Source organism: Falco biarmicus, chromosome 15 (assembly GCF_023638135.1).
Source record: "Falco biarmicus isolate bFalBia1 chromosome 15, bFalBia1.pri, whole genome shotgun sequence".
Lineage (NCBI taxonomy): Eukaryota > Metazoa > Chordata > Aves > Falconiformes > Falconidae > Falco > Falco biarmicus.
This window is the reverse complement of record NC_079302.1, coordinates 6,436,266-6,462,820: the sequence shown is the minus strand read 5'-3', so window position 1 is coordinate 6,462,820 and position 26,555 is coordinate 6,436,266. Positions and strand designations below refer to the sequence as shown.

The following is a 26,555-nucleotide window of genomic DNA, read 5'->3' as shown; positions in this document are numbered from 1 at the left end:
GCGGGGGGCTGAGCAGCTGACAGCAACATGGCGGCGGCGGCAGCCGGGCGGCGTGGCGGGGGGCTGGGGCGGCCCCCGGCGCCGGCGCCTGTGCCCGTGGGGGACCTGCCGCCCGCCGGCGAGCTGGTGCGGCCCTCGGTGACAGAGCTGTCCCAAGTGAGGACCAACATCTTGTGCACGGTGCCCGGCTGCGGCAAGGTCCTGCCCAACAGCCCGGCCCTCAACATGCACCTCAGCAAGGCCCACCCGGTCCAGGTACCGCCGCCGCCCCAACTCGGGCCCGCCGCACGGTGAGGCGAGCCCGGCCCGGCCCCGCCGCACTGGCCGGGCGCCTCCCTCCCGCTCAGCCCCGCGGTGGGGAGGGGGCGCGCCGCCCCTCACCTTGCTCTGCGGGGCTCTGTAATGGCGCAGCTCCCTCTTCCGCTCGGGGCCTGGGCCTGCTCCCGCCGCGGGGGCTGCCGGAGGGGCGGCCTGGGCCTGCTCCCGCCGCGGGGCTGCCCCCAGCCGCGGGTGAGGGGATCCGCTGCTGCTCGGCGGGGCGGGGGGGCCGGGGGCGGCCGGCGGAGGCGGTGGCTGCCTTCGGCGTCGCTGGCGCGGAGCCTGGGGAGGGCGTCGCTCCCGGGGGGTCCCCAGGCGTTTCGCCTTGTCTCCTGCTTTCACCTTCCCCGCGTGAAAAGCGTGTGCAGGTGCAGGCGTGAACACGCGTGTGCGCTCTGCCCGGCCAGCCCAGTGGAGAATTCCACTAAAATTCCTTGCGGGAAATAACCCGGTTTGTAGCAGCGTTAAATGTAACTATGGCAGTTAAAAGTTTTCTGGGGCCCAGGTTCTCTTATTTCACTTGCTTGTCACTCCTCTTTCTGCAGGAAGACATTATAGCCCTGCTTGCGAGGTGCTATGCAAACATACTGCATTTCCTACCCGGAGCAGTTGGCAAGCCATCGTAATCCAAACGCCGAGTGCTGTTATGTTGGGGTTTCTGTTTGTTTTTTAAAAACGTCTGTGAGCCAAAAAAACCCTAGATGGATGCCATTTTGGAAACAAGCCCTCATTAGCATAGTACTCCTGAGAAAAGGCAGCATATACTGGGGGGGGAGGAGAGCCACGGTTCAGCAAGCATATACTTGAGTGTGGGCCTTTCTGAAAGATGTCCTTTCTTTTTCCAAAATCGTAATGCTAAGGGTGTGAATATCCTATTCCTGGCAAACCTCAAGTGCAGCATTCGTAGCTGCAATCTGAAAATGCAGCCCCAGCAGGCAAATAATAAACGCACTTGTTTTGTGAAATGGCAAATTACAGAACCGAGCGTGTTACGGATGGTGGGTGGTGGTGAACAAAATGAAATAATCTCAAGAATACTTGCTATTTCCTATCTTTTGTTTTATTTCATTTTCTGATATGTGCTAACAGCTTTGGCATGTATTGTATCTCACGCATAGGTATGAGTGGAGGTGCAGAGGTTGGAAACATTCGTTCAGGTTCAGCAGGCGGTCATTTCGGTTGTGAGCCTGTGCTGCGAGCTGACAGGGACTGCGGCGAGTGGGTTATATAACCTGTGTGCAGGGTGCTATGGGTGAGGAGGTGCTGCTTTCTCACCGGTTGCCAAGATAGCTATTAACTGTTGGTACCTTGCGGGTTTATAACGTATTTCATACAGCTAATTACTAAATCTTGTGATAGCTTTTAGTATTTATCCAAATACTGAAACATGGATGGACGCAGGTTTTCAGGAGTATCTGACTTCTTCCAAGGACATTGTAATGGAGAGTAAAATGAGGGAACCTCATTTTTCTGTACTGTCTTAGATAAAATGCCTCCAGTATTATGCATGGCTGAGAATGCATCCTGAATTAAAGGATAAAGATAGGAAGGTAAAAAGATGTAAATCTAGGTGTGTGTTACTCTGTTTCTCCAAAAAGAGATGGACTTGGACTAATAATTCAGTATTGATATTTCCTTTTACAAGATAACAGATTTCCCCAGACAAAAATAATTTAAATTGTGTTAGCAAAACATGAGGAATTAGTGAAGAGGTGACCTTGCACATGGGACAGTAAGAAGCTATTGGGGAGGGAGAGAACGTAATAGTGCTGAAGAGAAGGGAGGTTGACTTGGTTAGTTTTCATTAACAAAAGTAGCACGAATAGGTTCTTTTAAGACCAAAAACTGCGAGTCATTGTTGCTGCAGTGGGAGTATGTCCACATAGGAAAACAAGATTGCCCTGTAAAAACAGAGCCAAGTGCAGTAGTGGAAGGTTGTAGTGTTGTGGAGCGATAACAAAAGATTTGATCAGTCCTGGTTTGTAACAGAAGGAACTGAGATGAGAAACACTTTCAAAAGCTGTTTGGTCATAGCATATGAGCTTTTATGGTAATGCTGCTGTGAGAAGGGCAATCCTAAAATACATCAGAAGGATATTCTCTGTCACTGCTGCAGGGGAGGAATCTAAATAAATAAGCTAAAGTGAACCCAGAAGAGGTGTAGAAAAGGGCTGTTAAGGGTGATAAATGGCAAGTGTGTCTGACAAAGGGAAATGAGAAGAATTTGGCTTGTTTGGCCTAACAAAACAAGATATGATGAAGTGTTGATACTTAAGTGTTTGTTTTCTGGCTCCTTAGCTTAAGTAAGCCCATAAAAAATGAGAACAGTGGGTATAAACTGGCACTTGATATATCAGGATTTGATTTTTTTTTTAATCCTTTGGTCTTTGCATTATTTTATGGCGAGAAGGGGGAAGACCTCTGTAGTTTAAAAATGAAGCTATAGGAGTTCATGTGAAAGAGAGGGTTCTGTGGATTCCTATGATAGCAGGGAGGCTGTCATCAGTGGTGAACTGGAAAGGGTAGCTTACCCAAACGCAAGTATTACACTACAGCAATATTTTTTACAGTAAGAGTAAATGCACTTCTCTCCATGCTATTTAGTAAAGAAATACATGGTCTTCTGTTGAAAAAAAATGTTTTAACATAGCTGGCTACAGTGTACTGTAATTTAATGTTTTAAATTAATCCTTTGGAGTAAGCCTTTCTATTGTAGGAAAGCAAGACATCATTAAGCTCACCTTGAGTAAATCACTAGCAGGTATTGTTACTTCCCATTTCCCATGGTGTTGCTGCAAGCCCTGTCGGAATGTCAGCATTCCTTACAATACAAGCATCTGCATTGTGAGAAGTTAATTGCACAAATATCTGCCAATAATTTTGGTGGGTGGGTATTGCAGAAATACGGGAAGTAAAATCAGATATACAAGGAAAGGACTTGTGAGAGCATCTGAAATATGACTGGCCAGACCGGTTTTTGAGAAGATATAAGATTAACCATTTGGAGCCAGGAGGACTTTGAAGATGGTCAGAACAAGATTACTGTCTGGATAGGGTTACACTTACATGTTTAGAGTATCTCTCAACTTGTCACAACAAATTTATTGTGATCTGTGCCTCCAAAGTCTATGTTCCACCTGTTAAAAAAGCATCTTACTCATGTTTATATAGCTTTTAAACACTTGGTGTTATTCTACACGTTCATACTTCAGTAGTTTTAAATAACCTGTCTGTGGTTTACCTGTTAGGTGCCTGAACCTATTTCCCGTATTACCCTGTCGTTTCTTGGGTGGTGCCATTTAAATATAACACACTTTGGCGAACTCCTTCGTTGGGAGACATTAACGCCAATTGCCTCTTACTACACGTACTGATTTAGTCTCCAGTGGGAGAAACCAAACATAGTTTTGACTCAAAGGCAGATCTTTTTTTCTTCTGAAGACTTTGAGACTGGTATCTGGTCAGAGTGTTTCTGGGTGAACTCAGGGTTAAAAAGTGTAATTGGGGGTAGTGGGGCTGGAACAACTGGATTTCTTTTGAGTCATGTTCCTGTTTTGGGCAGTGGCTCTAGGACCGTGGTTATTCAGCAGAGATAAAACAGGCCTGTTTATGAAATGGTTTGTCCATGGGAAAAACTGCTGCACATAAAAATGCTTAGAAGGTTAAAACATTACATGAAAACTCACTTTTTAGAGAATTATTCTAGGTTTTCTTGATGAAATAGCGGCTGGTGATTTTGGTTCAGAGGCTCTGAACTTGGTTTCTTTGAGCATGATGGGTCATGAACAACAAATTTGTGGCATTGTCAACAAGTAGCAGTGTTGAGCGTGTGGAAATATAACTTGAAATACTGCTTGAAGGGGTTACATTTTACACATAGTATCTTAGATTGAGAGACTATTTGAGGAAAAACAAAAGCATTGAAATGTCCTATTCATCTGCTTCATGGTATTCCTGAAGCGTGGCGAACTGTAGCTAGGTAAGAAGTAGGGGTGTGAGCAGTGAACCCCTTTGTGTTCTGGCAGCTGCCGTACCTACTTTCTGTTTGCTTCACACAGGACAACTGTTGCACTTTGTGAATTCTTTATGTTTGGTCTAACCTGCGTAAACACGCAGTAGCTGGAAATATGCCTGAAGAAGGTAGTTAGGGAGTGACTGGTGTAAAATCAAAATTCTGCCACTTACTGTGCTTACTGTCACTGTTGTCATGGTAAGGAAAATCGGGTGCAGAGCTCAAACAGGGCATGCTCTGTTAATTCTTCCCTGAATAATCATCTTGGGGATGTCATTGGGGCTACGGTAGCTGGCTCTGGGGACTGGGTTGGCCTCTTACTCAGTCTCAGGATGTAAGGAGACTCACAGCTACTCTCAGCATCACGTTTTTAATAGTTTACTTTTAAGTTTTTACTTGGACACAGGTGCCTGATGTTTCCACTGAGACTCTTTCAGATAGGATGTGTCTGGAGGGATACATCCTGTGGTTTCTATGTCTGTGTCCTCAATAGGAATAGGTTCTGTGTGGTGGAACAATCCAGACAATCCCACTTGTGCGTCCTGTTCATAGGTTTTTTTGAGGTCCTCTGAGTAACTTATGTTGCTTTGTTCTGTTGTGTGCATGTGATGGTCAGTGAGGCAGATCACGCGGAAAGCACAGCTATACCAGTTGTTTGATGTCTGGAGGTTCAGGATTGGCATACCAGTTGTTAGTTTCATAGGCTTAACTGAGGTTTGGTTTGTGATCTGAATTAAGTGACAGAGTGAGCTTGGTGTCTTTCCTTTAATTACAGGTAGATTCCCAAGTAAAATCTAAATAGTGCCAACTGAATTCCAACATCAGAAAAGTGTTGTGTTACACAGCGTATGACTAATTTTAATGGACCTCCAAGTAGATTCTGCTACTAACGAGTAAAACCACATTGAATTGGCAGTGTAGTGAAGTATCTGTAGGGAAAGCTTTTGGGCTCAAGTAACACAAAAGGCAGTTGTATTTGGCTTGGGGCAGCAAGTATCTTGGTAAAAGTAAATAGTACAGTACCACTACTCTGCAGAGCTTGCTGTAATTTCACTTGGTAATTTTCATGGTATGTTTGCAAAGTAGCATCCACATAGGTGAAAAACTCCATTTGAACTTTAAAATCACTTAAGAAAGTGCCTTCAACTCATTGAGGTGCGTAAACTCAGTGAGCCAGAGTTGGCGTCTGTTCTGGTTGTTGTCTTTAATAGGCAAACCTGTGGAATTAGCTTCTCAACTGGTTCTTTTTCAGGATGGAAAACGTAATGCGCCAATAAGGAAGGGTTTGAAAACATCACAGAAATTCTACTGCTGTCCTATTGAAGGCTGCCCTAGAGGACCAAACAGACCATTTTCCCAATTTTCTCTTGTAAAACAGGTATTCCTATTTCCTAAAGTATCATTTTCATACTGATTTAGTCCTGACTGTCTCTACTCCAGAAAGTGTACACTTTTGCATTCAGATATGAGCAAAGCCTCTCAGCATATATCCAGAAGTTGAAGAATTGTATGCGGAAACTCCACGTAGGCATACGGTTAATGAATTTGCATGTTGATGTTAGAGGACTTGAACCTTTTGATCAAGCAGATACCAGTGTGTTCTGCTAAACTAGAAGACAGCCCCTCTCCAGAAATTAAAAAGATGGACAAAGATCAAAGGGGTGGGGAGAATCACAGTAGCAACCAGTAAAGGCTTCATATGTGACTGATGCTTTTAAACTACTTTTTCAGCTGGTGAAGAATTAAGAGGTTTTCTCTGCTCTAGTCTCAAAAGGCATTTGCTTACTGGTTACCTATTTAAGAAAGCATGTGAGAATTGTTTCTGCATGAGTGAGTAAACAAAGCACTCGGCTGCTGTGGGTTACCTGTGATAAGGTGGGAAGGCCATAGAGGTTGAGTGGCTAGCACTTGGTGCTGTAAATGAAAAGGAAAAATTCTGATGTTTGCTCTGAAGTTGACCTGTTTGACTTGAGACTGTTTGCTTAGTTGTAGATCTTCAGGAGTGTGACATGTTGCAACATGTACTTACTACACTCTGGCAAGATTTGTCTATAGATTTATTAATGTCCATAGGAAACCTCCAATAGCATTAGGGCACATGAATGTTTATTATAATCTTTGTTTTAAGATGCACATAGCACAAGCAGATTTGCAAACTTTGAATTCTGTTGATTTCTTTAAGCTTGTAACTTATTCCTAATGAGACTTAAAATTTTTAATTCTGCTCTTCAATCCTATTTAACAGATAGAAAAATGCAAGTGTTAATGTCTCCCAAAACATGATATTCTGTTTTTTTTAATCTTAGCTGAAGGCTAATGTTTACTTTTCATTGTGTATTCTAGCACTTTATGAAAATGCATGCTGAAAAGAAGCACAAATGTGATAAATGTAGTAACTCCTATGGTACAGAATGGTACTTGAAACGGCATATAGAGGTCTGTGGCAAGACTTTCCAGTGTACTTGTGGGTGCCCTTACGCCAGCAGAACAGCATTACTGTCTCATATTTACAGAACTGGCCATGAAATTCCTGCAGAACACAGGTAAAAGTGAAGCCGTTAAGTATTGGTACTTAAATTCTCACCAAGTCCTCTGTCTCCCATGTACTGGCATTTTGTCTCCTTTCTGTAGATTAAATGGGAAATAAGTTCACATTGTTTTAGCTGTAAAGCAGTTTGCAGTTTCTTTGCTTTGTTGCTTTTAGTAGTTTCTGTTTTGGTGATGATTGTCTAATCAATAAGATCAGGTTTCTCCATGTGTAAAATAAAACGTACTGATGACACTGCACTGCATGGCATAAATGCTTGTGGTTCTTTTGCATCTGCTTTTACAGTTCTGTGAAAGCAGAGATGATTTGAAAATGTTTATAGCTGGTAGCTGTGGTGTGGAATGCAGTTCAGTTTATTTTCTTTTATAGTCTGGCTGTCTTTGCAAGTATTAGTGCATTATTTTTTTTTTTAACGCCTATGTATGCATGTTTAGATTTATAGTTGTCTTAACGTGTACATGTATTTCATAAAGGGCAATCTGTTTCCTGAGGCCTAGCCCATCTGTCTTGGAGATTAAACTGCTGCAAAATTAAGTTTTGTGTGAAGGAGTGCAAATTGTATCTTCAGTTTCCATGAGAGACCTTTACCTGCATGGTAATTTTAAGAGCACTGTCCCTTCAATGCTCAGTCTCAGTTAGCATCAAAGTAACAAATTAAACATCTTCAAATCAGGGTGCCTAATGTACGAGAGGGAAGAAACCATCTAAACTTCCACCTCTGTTTAGAAATAGGTCTCCATAAAAGAGGTAACATTGTGTTCTTCTTTAAATGGGAGCGTGAGGAGTGAAATTTTACAAAACTGATGTTCCTGGAGTCAGTTTATGTTTTTAATCAGGATTAGTTGTCTTCTCATATCCAACTTCATCTGTGACTTCAGTTTATATTTTCAATGCAATGACTCGAAAGAATGGAAGGGAGATGCTTTGTGCTTGAAAGGAGTATAAATTATTGATCTCATGTTCACAGGGATCCTCCTAGTAAGAAAAGGAAAATGGAAACCTCCGTACATAATCAACAGTTGGCAGAGAAAGCAAATGAAGCATTCATCAATACACACAATAACAATCCTGGCACTCAGGAACTGGAGTCCTCTGAAGTGAAACTAGTGGCCTCTCTTGAAGGCTCCTGCAGCTCTAACTTGACAAACCAAATGCAGCCAAAAGGTACACCGAAGATGCTTTTACCAAAGCCCAGGGTGGCTTTGGTTAAACTCCCAGTGATGCAGCTTGCTCACTTGCCTGTATACGTATCTGCAACAGACTCTTCGGTCAAACCTGCTGTAGTGGCTGTTGATAACCAAGGTCCAGTTGTAAGTACTGTTCATTTACTGCCTCAGTCTATAGGAATTCTGATTCCAGCACTGGAGGCAGAAACACTTGTATTTAAAGATAGTATGCCTGTTTCAAAAGTGACAAATTCTGGTGATCACGAACCGGTAAGTACTGGTGTACAAGTTGAGTTGGATAAGGTTACGCTGAATGACACAGGGCAAGAGCTGGGGAATGCTTGTCACAAGAATAAAATTTCTTCGATAAATATACAGACGGACTTATCTTATATTTCACAGAACTTTGTACCAGCTGCAGCCTGGACTCCCAGTTCTTCTGTATCCTCTTGCTCTCAGACTGATCTTTCATTCAGCTCACAGGTTTCATTACCCATCAGTGTACAAACACAGACGCTGCTGCCTGCTTCCAAACTGACTTCATCCATAGCTGCTCAGACTGATGCTTTTAGTCAGGTTTGTTTTCCAGCGAGTGGCATTTCTAGGGAGACTCAGACTGGGAGGACAGAGGACACTGTTGATGGAAGAGTGCAAATGGACCAGGCTGTAATGTGCAGTGACATCTTTGACAACGTTCATTCATCATATAATGTTTCTACTCACATTGAACTTCCAGAGAACAATTTAATGCCTGCAAATATTGATCAAACCTTGCTGCAAAGGAGTAATTGCAAGAGCCTGAATCAAGATACGGTGAAGTCTGAATCCCTTATTGGCTTCAATACACAGACTAATATACTTCCACCTCAAAATACGATGGATAATCAAACCCAGACGATGGACCTACTAAGTGATCTGGAGAACATCTTTTCAGGAAACATGTCTGGCCAGGCACTGGATAATCGTGGCCTTTTGTCTGAGACCAGTTCTAATGCTGACACGCATCTGCCACCCGGTCCATCACAGAGCACAGGAATAGACTTTGACATTGAAGAGTTCTTTTCAGCATCCAATATCCAAACTCAGACTGAGGAGAGTGAGCTTGGTACCCTAAACTCTGAGCCAGTTTTGGAGTCGCTGGACATTGAAACTCAGACTGATTTCTTATTTTCAGATAGCGCCACTCAATCGTATAGCTGCCGAGGAAATTCTAACTTCTTAGGTTTGGAGATGTTTGATACACAGACACAGACAGACTTGAATTTTTTTTTGGACAGTAATACCCATCTGCCTTTAGGGAGTATTCTGAAGCAGTCTAGTTTCTCCATGAGTACGGACTCATCTGATACAGAAACCCAGACAGAAGTATATCTGGCTACTAAAAATAGCCCTACTCAGAATATTGAAAGCAAAGTCCAGCTCAGTAGCGCTGAAACACAGACTATGGATAGCTGCTTTGAGAACCTAGGGAGTTTATTCCTCACCAGCAATGAGACACAGACAGCAATGGACGACTTCCTTCTGGCTGACTTAGCCTGGAATACAATGGAGTCCCAGTTCAGTTCAGTAGAAACACAGACCTGTGAAGAGCTGTGCTCCTTGTTTCAGAGCTCTGGCAAGCCCAACCATTGAGTACTTCATAATATAACTTTCCTGTGGTTTGAAATTAAATTATTGGGGTGGGAGAGATGGCTTGACCAAGTTATTCACTTTGCGTTACTGAATGTAGTTATTGTGAGCAGTTGGCCTAAGAGACTTCTCCTGCTGCAGGTACTCTATTGAATATGTAACTTTACATAAACTGTGTGTGTATAAATGGGGGAAGGGGGGGCTGTAACATGTTAATGTACATTTGAACCTTAAAAAAAATTGTGGTGCCTATGTTTTTTCCTCAAACTTCTTTACAAAGCTGATACTGCTTTCATTTAAACAGAACTTTTTAAGTTGTCCTGTGTATATGCCTCTCTGTTCCTGGCTTACGTATAGAGTTCCAGGGTGCTGAACCAAAGCCCTGACCTGTCCGGTTCAGATGCTTCCCTGAACTTATGGGGGAGGATTCTGTTAGTGTAAGCTACTTCGGTTTACTTTTTTTAGTAGCTTGAATTTTAAATCTGGCATGAACATAGTAAGCCGTATGGTCTTCCTTTATGCCTTCACAGCTTTCTCCTGCATAAGGTGGCATTTTCCAAATACCTGTCCAACACACTGGACACAGACTCTTGAATTGTTGAGTATATTATCAAAAAATATGTAGACAGCAGTACCTTTTTATTTTTTTTCCCTGGGTGTCACTGATGCCCTTTGAAGGGTCGGAAAACCATTTGGAATACGTAATTATAGGAAAATGAGCATGTCGCCCTTTTAGCTAGTGTAATAAACGGGACTAACATCTTTAGAGTCTTCGGGAGGGATTTGCTTAAATTATTTTTAAGATGCAAATACTACAATGTGTGTGCCTGAAAGACTGGACTAGTTTTCACTAAAATTCTCCTAGCTTTATTAAGATATAAGTTGAGAAATGTTACAGTGGTTTATACATCTGCTACCTTGACAGAAAATCTTGAGAAACGGGATATTAAATTCTCTCAGATACTTACTTACCCGGACTCCTGGTTTTGGACTTCCCGCTTCCAAAACCAATTGGAACCCATACAACAGAGCGGGGAGATCAGCTCACAAGCCCTTTCAGAACAACTGTATTTTGCTTTTGCATATTGATCTGCAGCCCTCAGTTCCTGCAGCTTTCAGAGAGTTTTTTCTGAATATAGTCAAATTCAAACCGATTTTTCTGAGAGGAAATGTGTGACCTCTTGGAATTTTGTTTAATGTTCATCTTGCCCCTCATACCATTGTTTGCATTATTTTTCATTTGCATGGGAAAAAAAAAAAAAATAAGCCAGTTGTGAATGTGTGTTGGAATTTGGCCTTAGCTAATTTTTATCTCTTACTATAATAGCCTGCATAATATAGGCCTCTGGTTTTGTCCTGGACAGGTTTTAGTTTCTGTTACCTTAAATGAAAAGGAAAACCTCTTCATGTCAAGTTCCTGGGCCTGTAATAGACTTTCCTTCTCCACTGTGAGAGGGAGGCATTGGCTGCGTGTTTGCTAGGCAGCCCACCAATAAATGTATGTCCAAGCCTTAGCTTTTGAAGACTCACTATGCTTCGTGCTTCATATCCTCAGCTCAAGGATGTGGGAGTGAAGTTACTCATCCATTGCAGCAAGCTTGTTTTTTTGAAAATGAGCAATACCTTTTTTTTTCTTTTGTCTTCTACCACTCTTAAATTGCCATAGTTAATGCAATAATACAGTAAGTGTCTCTACTTTTACTGGAAATAATCTCTTTAGATTAACCCTGAAACTTTTATTTTCCTCCTGAAAAACTCCTGAAACCACAGCTGCGTTGCCTGTTTTAATTCTTCAGCATTTGTAAGTGCGAGTTCTTCTGGTCTTTGGCTGAAGAAAGGAATCTTGCAGTTCCCCCCAGGAGTACAGTAATTCTGCTTTGGGGAAAGCCCCCCCAGTTTTCACAATGCCTAGAGTTCTGATCTTAAGGTTGGGATATATTAAGAAAAGGAAGGCATCGCTTGTCATTCTGTTTATTCTGAAGATAGGACTCATTTGTATTTACCTGCCTACTTTGAGATTGGGAAATAAGATAAATGACAAAATTAGGTTAACTTACTCTATTGCAATACTTTTCTAGTAATATTGCATCTTCAGGTTGTAAAGTGTTTTTCCTTCTCCTTTCTTCCCCCTGGCTGGAATACCAGAGAACATTTCTTCATACATAGGCTTCTGTGTTTCCCATGTGCAAGTTTACTGGTGCATGAAAGAGAAGCAGTTACTATAGATCTGGTTGGGGAAGACTGCGTTTTCCACAGTTACAGAATGCAAAAGTGAGAAACTGTTCATGACCTCTGAATTTAGAAAGTCAGTCATTTTTTCGTAGGTAATAAGGAGAAGAATTACAGAAGGCTTTGAATTGTAATCCTCTGAGAGACCAGCTAGCATTTAAAGAACTTTGAAACTGGTTTACAAATCCAAATGACAATTGCCACATTCTCATGGTGTAAGCCAAAGCTCTTTGCATCAGTGACTATCAGAAAAAAACTAGTTTGTGTGGATGCAATCTTACAATGTAATCGTAACTCATTTACTGTACTTTGTAACTAAGAATATTTATGAGCTTTGTGTGTTTTATTATAACATGCAAATACCATTCCTTTCCCTCATCCTATGGGTTTAAAATAGTTTGAACTTTGATTAGGTCAACACAGTACTACCACATGAAATTATTTAGTGAAAGTACAGTATTAAAAAAGTACTAAATATGTCTGCATTGTCTTCGTGAAGTGGCTCATTCTGACCAGAATTAACTTGTTTCTTCACAAATTTGGTTCCCATAAATTATTCATAGAAGTCAGAGACAGGTTTGGATCCTATGTTGCTGGCATATGTCACTCACTTTGGATTTATTAAGTATTTTTGTGAAAATGTGAAGACTGCACCCAGACTTCACGGTTTGCTGAATCCAACGGTAAACCTAATGAAACCTGAGCTGAAATACTGTTGCTGAATAGTACAAATTCTTTGTATATGAACAAGTTCTTCAAAATGGCTACTTTTCTGTTTTGGCTGTTGTTCTAAAAATAAACTTCAGTCAGAACTATGTCTTGGTAGTACTAAAATGACACTTACCTCCCTTTTTCTGCAGTTTGTCTCTGATTTGATTTTCAAGGCACTGTCTCTCGTAAGTATTGGTCAGCAGTGACTTACTACTTTGCTTATTCTCTTTGTATCCCCTAATGCCATTTGAACTGTTGTACAGAAAGTAACACCAGATTCTCTGTAGCCTCTTAGCACAAATTCTTATCTGGAAGTTATACTAATGTTACTTGTGTTACTCTTTGTGTTTCCTGCTTAATTCTGTTACACTGTGATTGCTGGATCTTGATCTGGATACCTGTGTAATGCTACTCTAAAATTTAATTTGCACTTGTGTAGTTTCACTTGAGCTTTTCTTTAGTATATAAAAAAATCAAAGAAACATAGCAAATTTGGGACACAGGTTGTATGAGGACAAAACAGCTGAAAAATGAGAGGTCTGTCTTGTTGCCTTCCATGTTTGTTTGTCACAATGCATCACTGTATGACAGTAGATATATGTTTCTTCTTTTGGCTTTATTTGCATCCATCTCCACTAATATGCTTGTAAATACTTCTTTCTGCTTTGGGCAGGGAGGGAATCCTCCCCCAGTTCTTCATGTCTGCCTAGAGAAATTCGTAGTTTATAGTCAGTTTACTTACACTACGCATTCTTAGCTATGCAAAGCTGCTTGTGTCTAGAAAATTTTAACTTCCAAAGGATATGAAGTCGGGGGGGGACAAAATTGCATACATATAGATATATATACACACTTGCAGCTGTAAATTAAACAGCTGTAAAACAAGCCTGGTGAAACCTCATTTAGTTTTGAACAATTCAATCACTGTCTGTAAAAAATAATGTATGTAACTAACACGCCGTACAAATTACTATCCCAAGATGCACGTGCAGTCATTTTTTCTGTTGAAAACAAAAGGCTGAATTTCCTTGTTTGTCATATGTACCTTGGTTGTGTGGATGCAACAAAAGAAAGAAAGCCTTCCACAGTTTTAAATCCTTGTCCTGCTAACACATGCTTAGTTGGTTCTGAATTGTTTTTTCTGTGAGGCTGGGTAGAGGTGTGTTGGCAGGATTGGGATCTTAGGGCGTTAGGGGGTTTTTTAGTAGCCTCTCAAATATAGGGTAAGACAATAGGACTCATACATACTGAATCAATGTAGTGTGCTCAACTTGCAAAAGTTACTGAAATGACAGCTCAGAGGTGAACCAAATGTATTGGCCTTTATCATTAAGGTTGTACAGTTTCCTTTGCTTTAATGTATTTCTGATGTGTTGGTTTTTTAAACATGATCTTAATGTACAATTTAGTGTTCCAAATACATTCACACCAAAGCGTTGTTAACATTCTGGGCCTCGCAAGCTTTCTTCATTCATGTTTGGGTTAAGGTGCTGCTATGCTTGAGTTCCTGGTAGAACAGGCCTACTGTAAACAGGCTTCCATCAACAACTGTATGAACACTATGAAGATAGGGTTGTTTAATGGTAGCAAGTTTCAATGCATGGTGCAAACATGCATCTTCTGTTTCTTTTGTTGTTTTTTAACAGTTGATGTGAATTTAAATGTGTGCTAGAAGGATTTGCTGCTTAGAGCATGACTGAATTTTCTTGTTTAAAACACCATTGCTGTGCAATGAACAGAATCGAGGAACTACAGCATTCAACTCTGCATTGCCTTGCAGTCAGGGTGAGGGTATGTTTGTGTTCATGTACGTGACTCTTCCACTTCACTGAAAATGTAATTGGACAGCCTGAAACAGTGGAAACTCCTGAAGGCACTCCTGAGTTAAAAACCAGAAGTCCTTTACTTCTGATTCTTTTTCACGTACTGGCTTTACAGCAGTATCTTCACCATAGCTAGCAATGGGATATAATAGATGACTTGTGATGATGTAAACTGTGCGTTTCACAACAACTAGCGCTTTACATGCATGCTTCAAGCACTTGCATGCAGAGCTAGATTGACAATACTTCCATCTACAGATATTTGCAAGTGCATCTATGATAAAGCTAGATATGAAAGATAGCCATATTTTTTTCAGCTTACAGAATTCAACACCTGATTAGCATCCAATTTAAGTCTCATTCCCAAAGCATGTGTGAGTTAATCTCAATAAGGCTGAGAAATTGTCTTTAAAATATTTTTCTTCTCATCACTGGTGGGATTTTGATCTAGTGGGAAAATTTAGTTTTCGAAGAATGTCCATGTTTAGTTCTTACTATTTAAGCCAGTACACTTGCAATGAGCTGAGAAAAGCAAGCATTCATTTCTTAGACCTGTTTTACAAAAGACAATCCCAAAGAAGGAATGTTGTCCTAGTAATTGTGAAACTTCTAAGTAATGCATGCAGAGAAAACCTTGTGCCAAAATACTGTTTAGTATTTCCCTCTGTTGGAAACTGGAGTGTTACACAAAGCTACTAGTAAGTTATTCACAAGTATTGAAATGTTTTGTTCACAAATGAAGCACTTAGTCCTGTAAATTATACGTATTTTGGAATAAAGTTAACTTCAATCCATTTTCGCCTTCTGTTTTAATGGCTGTGATCTCCTGCCTGCAGAGACACGGGTGGGGTGTTCAGTGCCCACTGGCACCCGTTGCTCCTTAACATCTTGCCTTTTGAAAGCTAGGTGTCTCTGGAATTGGTAGAGGTTTTTTAAATTAAAACTATCTTAACAACGTCAGGCCTTCATCTCCAGAGGTGGAAAAAGTTTTCCTGTGTAGTCCTACTTCTCTAAATCCTAGGAAGTTTAAACTTGCAACACAAATGTAATCAGAATGTCAAGATGCTACATTTCATAAACCTGAAACAAATCCACTTGAGAGGCTCCCTGCTGTAAGTGAACCTGTGTGTAGGCTTTTGTGTGGAATTTGATGCGTGCAGGGAGGGCTGGATTCTTCTGACCAGCAGCATCCAGGCTGCCTGCGCTAGTGGTGCTCCATCTCAAACCTCTCCGCAGCGTGTGCAAAAGTTCATATTGAATTAGCTCGTGTGCACAGCAGAATACCTCTGCAGTTTCAGTTCACTGACAGATGTCTTCCACAAGAGACTCGGGATGGAAGGATTACTCTGCGTTCTTCTTCTACCTTGCCATCCACCCCTCCTGTAATTTTCAAGATCTCTGGAGTCATAACATCAGGTAGAAATTCAACTGCATTATGATAATTAGTTTTCAAAGTATCCTACTAGAAAATTACGGTCCTCTCTAACAGCTTGTATTATTTTGCAGGTTTTTTGTATAACTGAGAAAATAATGTTTGTCGCTATGAATATTTAAAAGAAAAAACTAGAGTAGGTTCATTTGGAATATGGACCATACTTTGTCCCTTGTCTTCCTGTACAGTTCCCAAGCTTAGTAACGATCCCAACGTTTTCTGTTAGTTGGAGGACAGAAAATGCTGATTTCCACTGTTACCTGTATACCTTAGATAATTCAGAGTCGGTGAATGAGCAGATGCTCCTTGACTGAAAATTCATCTGTTCTATTGCCTCAGCTATAGCCGTGCATGAAGCAGTCTCTGCCGTGTAGCAGGCTGCTGTTTTCAGTCCCATCGTACTGAGGTGAGTGTTCACACAAGGCAGCGTTCAGCCCTAGAGGTAGTAAAATATGGAAGGTATTTCCAGAGGGGAGTATGTCGTAAGTACCTAGAAGCTAAATTCCCCTGTTCAGAGCATTTAAAATTGAGTCAGATGTATAAGATGCTGACTATCCTTTTAGGAATAGTAGCCCTGTTCCCATTGTAGGGATGATTCTGCTTGGTTCAGCCGTTATTTCAGGTTTTCCTTAGAACAGATTTGGCCCATGAACAACAGTCTGATGCTTTGACAGACTGATCCTCGTGAAATTTTCACAAACGGTAGACAGTGTAAAAGGCAAGACAAACTTTAAATCGTGATTGAGAACACGAGAAGAAAATGGCTGGTTAGAGACCAGAGAAGACTCACGTATTTTTGAGCTACTTTCTTGCTTGCTGTTGCTGAGAGTTCACTTACTACTGGCAGTGAAAGCATCCCTGACTGGTTTGTGTTTAGTTCCTGAATTTCCTTCACTTAGAGAAATTGCATGCTGGCAAGCTGATTGTTTTCTGACAAAACAATGGAATTAGAGGCAAATTTTCTTTCTGGCTCCAGGATTTGACAGCAAGTTCTCTGGAATCAGTCCTTTGGAAGTTTGGACCTAAAACAAAAGGGGGAAAACCTCTGATTTAACTTTCAGGTGTTCCATCACTGTATTTTTACATTGTTGTCAACAGTTCCCTTTTCACTTGTTTTGTTTTGGCACCTTGAATACAGGAAGCACTTCTAGCTGATCTAGCCCCTGAGCTTATTTCCTTTCCTTGAACGGGAATTACTTTACTCTTGAGAAAATTGACGCGTAAACAAGAAGCTGCTGTTTCCTGTGCCTGGAGAACCTGGTGTATTCAAGGGCACTTAACTTGGTTAAACTTATGATGGCTTAAGTGTCTTTATGTTCTAGGCCTTCAGCTAGCAGCTTTTCTGGTCTTCTGCTGCAGGTCTTGTAGCAATAATCTGCAAGTGTGGTTCTTAGAAATATCAGCTTGTAGTAAAACCTCTGTCTAATCTGTCTGATTTGACAGTGTCAAAACCTCAGCAAAAATCTTATCTGGTTTGAAACACTGGAAAATGTGGAAATAAAGTTTATAGTTTTCGCTGCAACTTTAAACATTTTTTTTTCCTGTAGTCCTAAAGAATTTACTTACTGTCTGCAATGGCTGCAATTTATAGTTACTATAACAAGCATGTTTGGCTTTACTTACTGTTACTTGGTAATGCAGTTCACTTTTCAGTTTTCTCACTGAAGCAGCAGTATTTTCAGTTGTCTGGGTGGGAGGGAATAGTTCTCTCCTTCTGGACTGTGGAAAATGTTACTAGTTACACAGATACGTACATGTTTGAATTTTCTGTGTAATGAAAAATGGGACTGAAACAAGTATATATGGATTTGTTTGAGACTGAAACAAGTACGTGTGGATTTTTTTATGTAGGGGCTATTTGTGAAGAATGCTTCTTTTGTGGAGCTTGCATTTTATATCTAAATATGAAAAAACAGAAAATAGCTACCATAAGGGGAAGGCTACAAAGGAGGGAAGAAAATGATGTGTTAGTGTCTCTGTTCTGTGAAAATGATATTGCATGTGTGTAACTGTAGCACCATTGTTGACAAGTTACTACAAAAAACCAAACCAAAACAAAACAAACAAACAAAAAAAAACACCAAACCAAACCCACCCCTACATTTCTTGGAAACTAACCACGAAGATAGAGCTTGGCTCCAGATAGTTGCTGGCTGTGATTTTTCAGATATCCAGAGTACTGAAAGATATAAAAGATGCATATAGGTCATAGTATCAACTATAATGACCTATTTATTTAATAGATCATTGTAACTTTTTAATAGATTCCTTATAACTTTCCCTCTTGACTTGCAACAAAATACCAAATGGGTACAAAAAACTACTGCCAGTTGAGATTGAAAAGTTTAGCTTTTGTTCTTAGGAAGAGTGAAGGGATACAGAAGACATTAATCCTGTCAGCAGCCTTGTGCTGTTTCTGGTGTAGGTGCTTATTTTATTTGCGGTTCAGTAGGCAGCACTCTGCTCGCCAACAGAGGTACCGTCGCTTGAAAAGTCAAATTTGCTGCCAGACAAATGGTGGCCCTGTTCTAACCTGCAGTGCGATGGTTCTCATATCCTGCACCTCAAGCTGCTATGGCACGCTACTTAAAGATACCCTTCTTAAAGAATTGTAAGATCCTGGGCGTACAAATTAGTGTTCTAAAAGATTTCCATGTTTCCCTATGGAATTCCCAGGGAAATTTGTATTAGGAGACAATGCAAACTGCACTGGCACTCAGCTCCTGCATTCTTCAGAGGTTATTTCACGTGAATATTGGGTGAAGACATGAAGCCATGGCATCCTTCCATTTTTTTAAAGGAATGAACACGTAAGTGTTTAGATACATAGAATATGTATCACCTACTTACTGAAACTATGCCTCTAGAAAGTGGTAATTCTTTAGCTCTGATGTTGAGATACCTGAAGATGAACACAATTAACAAACTGATACCAGAAAACTACAAAAAAACCCTACATTTATGCATGTTTATTAGTAAAGTAATAATTTTTAAAAACTGAATTCCTCCATCTTTTCAAGTGGTAACTACATGTTATTGGGAGCCTTGCACCGTTCCCTATTCCAAATTTTTTATCAAAGCATCAAAAGAAGGGAAGGGTAAGTTGCCATGGAACTCTTGTCCTGAGTGCTGAATTGAAATGCAGTTACTTATGTATCTATGGAAAGCCTGCTGGTTTACTTTGGGGTTTGTTTAACACAAAAGCGAAAGAGAACTTGATGTGAACATCCCTCCATTTAGTACAAGATAAAACAAGAATAAGTGAGTATCGGAATGCACAGAACACATTAACAGAGTTAAACAAATGGATCTACTTACACAAATATGGAAAAAATGACTGTAAATACCTGTCAGTCCCACCACTGTCTGCTTTCCAGGTCATTTCCATTTCTTTTAGGTGCCAAATTAGCAAGGAATGTACACAAATGTCTGACACTCAGTAGGGTTTTAGCACTAAGTTAAGAATATTATTAACTGCCTTGCGGAGTAGGCATGGATTTAAGAATGTACCTAATGTTAGGCTTTGCTTCAGTGCTCAGCAGTATCAAATACCCAATTACTGTGCTAGGCTACCACAGCCATTGAGAGTGAATCTAAATGAAGAGGTTGCACTTCATCCGCAGAATAAGCTATTTAAGGCTCTAATGAATCTATCTTATGGTCAGGAAGAAACTAAACCTACATGAAAGTAATTGGCATTCATCAGCTTATAATTCTTTTAATAGCATCTACAAAACCTACAAATACCCACATTGCTTACAAGGAATTTTTATTTTTTTTTCCTCACAGTCGAACAAGCTTTTAAAAAAGCATAAAATTACGGTTCCACAATACAGAAATGTTAGGTCAGTCTAGACAGCACTGCAGGTCCCGCAGCCTGGCTGACTAAGGAAGGTAGTCCAGAAAGCAGTGGAACCTCCTGCAGTTTTTCTTCACTTCCTGCCTTGACCTCAGCATTCCTGTTCCTGACATTATCTGTTAGAGAGTCCTGGGTGCCATCGTGTTTTGTGTGTTGTTTTTGGTTTGTATGTGGAATCTGCATTCAGGCAGGATGGCTGTTCTTTTTAAAAGCAATAGAATTAGAAACAGTTGCAATACTTGTCTGATGTAAGAGCACAGTGCCAGCATAACTGCTCAGGATCTTCTTATAGGAATGAGACCTCCATATGACTTGAGATAAATGATGATTCATGAATTTCTGGGTTTTGTCCCCTCACTTCATCATTCACAATGTCAGCTCCTTTTTCACCCTTCTGCTCTGTTGCTCTAGTATTGTGACTACAGGAAGCAACCTCAGCTGAAGTACCACTGAGCATCTTCTGAGAGATTATGGCTTTTGTATTTTTCTAAGAAGGGTGTGAAGTATCCTTGGGAGTGGCATCTTCCACAGGTGGAAGTACACGTGAAGACTGAAAGATTCAGAGCCATGGGGAGTAAGCACATTGAGCACATTCATCCCTTTATGCCATACAGCTTCTGGATTTTTCACTTCTTCCAGGTCCCAGGTGCAGTGTTCTTTTTATTGGCAGGTTCTTCACTGCACCTTGGAACATTTGAAGTTTTAACTGGTTACATATCTCCATTTTAATGCTGTATGTTCTAAGACAGCAGTTAGACTTAATAGGATGGGTTGAAATCTCTTCCTTTTTCTAAAGCTGTATCAGCTGTGCCATCTACACTTCACTCACCTTCTCCTTCTGCTTGATTTTGTGTGGTCTTGGCTTCTTGACCTGTGGTGTTGACAAGAGATTGCAACTAAGCAAAACTGGCAATTGTTGCAAGTCCCATTTGCCATGCGTTTCCTGGCTTGTTTCCGCAGCTGGAAGCAGGCAGGGAGGGAGGCAGTTTTACCTCAGCCTTGCACCTGGTGATAGGGAAAAGTGTGAAATCTAAACCAAGCCAGAGCATTGTAGGAAGAAATACGTAGAAGGAACAGTGTGTGCGGATGTAACTGGACACTCAGGTATTTGCATTTTCTTATGAGTACAAGGTAAGAAGTCACTGTAATTGCTCACAGGCTAAGGGTGCACTGCTGTTAGGGTGTGCAGCGGAGGCCCCCCTGAACTGCAGGAAGGCCCTGGGGCGCCCCTAGACCCCCCGGGGCGGGCTGGGGGTGCCGGTTTCCCCCCCGCCCCCGCCCCGGCCGAGAGGGACCAGGCTCATCTCCCCGCTGGCGCGGCCCTGGCCACGGGCGGACGCTGCGCCCCACCCCCACCCCCCTCAGTGGCTCGGTGGGCGCTTTTCTCCGCCCCGGGTGTAAACCGTGCTGACGAGAACAAACGCCCCGATCCCAGCAAAAGGATTTCAAAGCGGCCGGACGTGGCGGTTGCCGTCGGCTGACTGCGACCCCTCACACGCGGACCCCCGCCGGCTCCCGCCCCCCCCCCGGCCGCGGCGCCCCCGCTGAGGCGCCCCCGCTGCGGCGCGGCTCGGCCTGAGGCGGCGGGGGGCGCCTTCCCGCGCCCAGCGGTTACCGCGGCAACGCGGGGGGCGCGCGGCGGCCTGTGGGGAAATGGCGGGCGAGGCCCGCTGCGGCGGGGGGGCGCCCCCTCAGGGGGTCCCTGCCGAGCCCAGGTTATCCCGTGGGGCCTGGGGTTCGCCTGGCTACGGCGGAGCCTCGTAGGGGGAAGGGGGCCGCCGGGCTGAGGCGGCTGGGGTGGGGGGTGGCCGGTGGGGAAGGGCTGGGGGGTGCAGCGAGGGTCTGTGAATCGTCAGTCTAGGAGCGGGAACGGGGGGAACAACCGGGGGTGCTGGGAGGGGCCGAAGGGCGGGAGCGTCCACACAGGGGCTGAAAAACGTGAATAGGGAGAGGAGCGCGGGTGAGAAAAATGGGTATGAAATGACCAAATCAGAGGGAAAGGGAAGAAAAATGCTGAGAAAGGTGAAGAACCAAACAACAACAACAACAAAAAGAGGAGACAAACTGATCTTACGATATAAGGAATCCAAATAATCACAGCGAATCGCTGCCTGAACAACAGATCTTTAAATTAAAAAAAAAAAAAACGTAAAAATTACAATCGTGCATACAGTGAGCATATTTTTGTGTCTCAGATCATTAGCACTACTGAGACCGCCGCCTGCATTTGCTAGGAAGTCCTACGGTTATTTTCTAACATACATGAAGAGTGGGACAGAAGCACTCTTAGCAGGATGGGATCTGGGGACGTCCTGAAGTGCATTTATTCAGCTATTTGCATGAAAATCTATGTCAGAAGTTCTAGAACTGGAAGAGTGCCAGCCCTGCTAGTTGTTACTTAATCCTTGGTAAAAACATTCAATCCTTTTAAAAATAGCTGAACTATTTATATAAGAAAAATATTTTAAATGCTCTTTATCATCTTCTCCACAAATGAGATGTATCTGTTCAGTTGGGGTTTTTTTTCCCCTTTTCCACTGCAGTCTTAATTGGGTCTTTTTTTAGCTTACACTCTCTCCAGAAGTCTAAGCCAATGACTTAGGAGTCAACAGAGACGGTTAATGCTTTCCTAATAAAATTGTGTGTGAGCTTCGTCATACAGAAGGCAGAATCACAAGGTCATGAACTGAGGTAAACTCTCACAATTCTATTTTGTTGTTAATACCGTATCTTCATTTAGATCCTGATACTTAAAAAAACAAAACCAAACCAAAAACCAACCACAAAGCACCCTTTCCAAGTGTCACATCTCTGTTTAGCAGAACTTGCAGCTTTCTGGAAATTATTCACTGATCTTTGACATCAAATGTCCTTGATACAACTGTGTGAATCACACAACTTTCATCTTAATAGATAAAGACTGCATATCCTGGTTAGGTAAAGATAAGTTTTGGTACTTTGTTCTTTAACAGACTACTTAATTTTTTTATATATATACACCTCAGGTATATTACCTAATTCTATTACCTGGCATTTCTCTGAGATGTGACTAAAATACAGTGCGAGAAGGTATTTTTAAAGTATAAGCATGCAGAACCAGTGTATCATGCAAGGCTTTACACACTGTCAGTGTAAATACCATTGTCAAATTCATGTAGTCATGTCAGATTATTGAACTTGGGTGATATTCTAGTGTAACGCACACATAACTCATCTGCTTCAGAAGAGCTGCACAAATGAGAGTAGAAGCTGACCTTTCCAATTCACGTACTGAGTCACAACTTCATCTCAAAAGCTGATGTAATCATAATGCACTTTGCCTTTACATCCATTTTATCTTCCTACAGTTCTCATTACTAAAAATAAATCTGTTGTGGAAAGTTAAAGTGGGCATGTGACAGTGGCCACTTTGGATAAGCCCCAGCGCTCAGACACTCCTCCCTATTAATGGTTCCATCGTAGTTCTGCCTAACGCTCCCCAGCACTGGCACCCACTCTCTCCTAGATTACCTGGAGTCAAGGCAATGGGTAAATGCAGCAGAAGAAAGCTCCCAGTTAAATTTCCTCCATTGGTTTTGCATTTTTCTGTGCAAAGCATTTAAATCTCAACAAAAGAGGGGACAAAACATCTCTGTTCAGTTAGTTGGAGATTCTCAGGCATCAAACGGATTTGAAATGCATTTTGGCACAGCAGAAATGTCAGGGTCACTCAGCACTACATAGGCAGAATGAGGCTGTCTAATATTTTTTACAATGTCAGCTGGAAGATGCAGAGACTGGTCTACAAAAATGTTATTAGGATGAACTGTTATCTTATGATCACGCTATTTAAATCTGCAAAGGTAGAGGAATCTGTAGGAATGGAAACAATGCCTGAGTGCCATTTTCTAAGCCTGTTGACACTAACTGTAATGTAAGACCTGCTTTTCTCACCTTATAATTGAGCAACACTGTATAGCTCTAGAATTTACATTAATGTCTGCTCTATTCCTACTGGCACCTTCAAAATTATCTTGTCATAATAGTAATACTATTTTCCAGGGAAAAGATAATGGGTATTTCTTTAAAGGGGCTAGCTAGGTCAGTACTAATGACTTCGTTATCAGCTTTGGTTTTGACAGTATTATTTAGAAAAGAGCCTTGGATAATGTCCTTAATATAGCACTATAAATGAACAGTCAGATTAGACTTCTAAACTTACGTGTTCAAAATTTTGTGAACTAAATTAAGATGGAGAGGGGGGTGGTGTATGGATGCCTACCACTGCATATATTTCTGTATATATATATACATAGTTTCTGTATGTGTGGTAGCGCTTGCTCGTTTCTAAGGATTGAAGCATTTGCTGTGTACAAATATTTATAGCAGGCAAAACCAAAAGAACTTCCTCTTACAAATGGTGTCTGATGCTTCCCATTTTGAACTCGTACCACAGTTTCCACATCACAGAAGGATGCACAAGGCTGCAGGCTATTTGAGGAAATGTCTGCGTGTGTTTGTTAAATTTCGGTGCTTGGAACTTTCATTTACTATCTCCATCTTAAATTCATCAGAGGCGCAAGACCAGCCTAGTAACAAGGACACCCTCAGAAGTGAAAGGGTAACAGTTCCCACAGCTTCACCCCTGGCAAGTGAGCAAGAGAGTAAAAAGCAAGCATCAGCCTACTTCCTACGGTAGATTCAGCGAGACATGTGGGAATGTTCAGATCAAGAGAAAGAAAGTGAGAAATACCTTTGCTAAAGGTTCTGGCGGAGTTTACATGGTGACAGGGCTCAACGAAGGCAAGGCTGAGGTGTCCCCCACGTGTGCCAGAACTTGAGGTGTCTGAGGGAAAATGCAGGTGAACGTGTGAGCACCTCCAGGATTAGCTGGTGAGTTGGTGTTTTGCTGATTTAAGTACCGTTTAATTCTGATTTTTTAAAAGCCTTTAAGTGGCTTTCTTCTACTATATTCCAGAAGGATTGCCTGTAAAGTTATTTACAGTGAGCATGCTCTTATAAAGTCTCTTTCTACCCTGTTCTCCACTCCTGACCTGCCCATACAGTATTCTTGCTCTCTTGCAAGGCTGAAGAGCCATCAGGTTTTACCTGATGATGACAAGAGCTGAACTCAGCTGAAATTACTGAACTTTGTTCAATCAGTTTACATGGGTGTTCATCTGCATCTAATGTTGCCTTGACCTGGCTAGTCCAAAGCTTATTGTGTTGGTTTGGGGTTTTTTTTCTTTCTTATCACAGGATTATCTCACGTTTTGTGCCAGTCTTGGGTTTACTGACTTTGGGGAACCTGTATTTAGACCTCAGTTACATGAACTACATCACCTACAATCACCAGTGAAGAAAGGAGTTGGGGTTTTTTTTGTTCCGTGAAATATTACCAAGGTTGTGGGAGAAAAGAGGTGGCCTGAAAAAGCCCCAAAGCAAGAGTATTACACAAGTTTATGATAAGAAGTTAGGCAAGTAAAATTACCAGAAGAGGGGAAGTTCAACTCTACTAAAGCACCCTGACTGTGTAAGGTCGTGTTCCCTGTATACACCATAAAGACACATCCAGAACTGACTGAATATATAATCAGGTTTAAACCAGTTTAGTTTATTAGTTCTGACAGTCACACAATAGTTTAAAAATGCAAGGATCTTCCATATTAAAGTAAAAAAATAAAATTCTTACTGTTCACTGGTTTTAAAGTGAAATTAACATCAGCAAAAACAAGTGTTAATTCCTTAGAAAACTGTCATCGTGACAGATAGAAATTACTAAAAAATAATTCAAAAGCATGTAGCCTTAAAGCCTGTTTGAACAATTTTTTGGCTCTGTTCTTTTTCTCCCCCAAATTAGCATGAGTTGAAAAGACCCAAACATAAGTTCATGTTATTTTCCTGACGTACTTATTTTTGGGAGGGAAGCACGCGAAAGAGGCCTAACGAATCTTTCCCATAGTGTGCGTTAAAGGACAAGTGAGACAATTTTAAGATCCTGGGCTAATGAATTCAGATGTAATTCCCTACATTATTACTCTTTGATTTTTCAAAGCCTATGATCATTCTGCGAATGTAAGACAATGACACGACACATCATCTGGAAGTATAATGGTATCAAATTTAACACTCATGGGCATAATTTTTCATGCCCTGTTTATGAGCCATCTGTCATTAAAAAGATTTGGAACCCTGCAGCAATAACCTAGGAGTTATTTTCATACTTATTAATAAAGGAGTTAAAGCTGATGGTTCTAATATGAGACAGTGGGGAACTTTACCCCGTGTTCTGGTGGCTTGCTTTTTTTTTTTAACTCTTGGTCCTTATCGGGTTTTCTTGTCCCATTCTTAATCTCATCAGCGGCATTTCCACTGCCAAGACTTTCAAAGGAACGCCAAGTGCTGCAGGTGAAACAATGAAGGTGTAAAATCTCCTGCTCAGAAGCTAAATCAGAATCACATGTCAACACAGTTCAGGCTCAGTCTCCGGCAGGACGGCGGGATCACTCTTTTTAATGCAATTTACTAATTAAAAACGAGTACCAGATTACGGAAAGTCTCCAATGAAGCGGCTTACTAAAATAGTGTTTTAGCTCCTTGAACTGGCTGCAACCAGTCTGCTTTTCATTAAACTATAATTAATTCAAATATCGCTCGGCAATTAGTAAACGCTCTCCTGCGAAGAACAAACGCGGTCTGTGTTTCATAACCAGCCCTCCGTGTTTAGACCGGAGCCGCTTTTACTACCGATGGCAATCTGTAGGAGGGCTGCGGCAGGTGTATTTTATTCAGCAGATGCACTGTAAACGCATTACAGCAGATTAGCTGGATTTCTTCCTTTAAATGTAC

General features: G+C 41.5%; 1 protein-coding gene across 2 annotated transcripts; it reads left to right on the top strand.

The window, feature by feature from the left end:
• ATMIN (ATM interactor) lies at positions 1-15,230 on the top strand. 2 transcript variants are annotated; one of them, XM_056360562.1, is made up of 4 exons: positions 1-255; positions 5,583-5,708; positions 6,674-6,873; positions 7,846-15,230. In XM_056360562.1, exons 1-4 carry the CDS (start codon positions 28-30, stop codon positions 9,674-9,676), a joined length of 2,385 nt encoding a protein of 794 aa, XP_056216537.1. In that variant the 5' UTR covers positions 1-27; the 3' UTR covers positions 9,677-15,230. The 2 variants fall into 2 exon arrangements, with proteins under 2 accessions (XP_056216537.1, XP_056216539.1); XM_056360564.1 differs by lacking the exon at positions 1-255 and adding an exon at positions 272-5,485.
• The last annotated feature ends 11,325 nt before the right edge of the window (positions 15,231-26,555 follow it).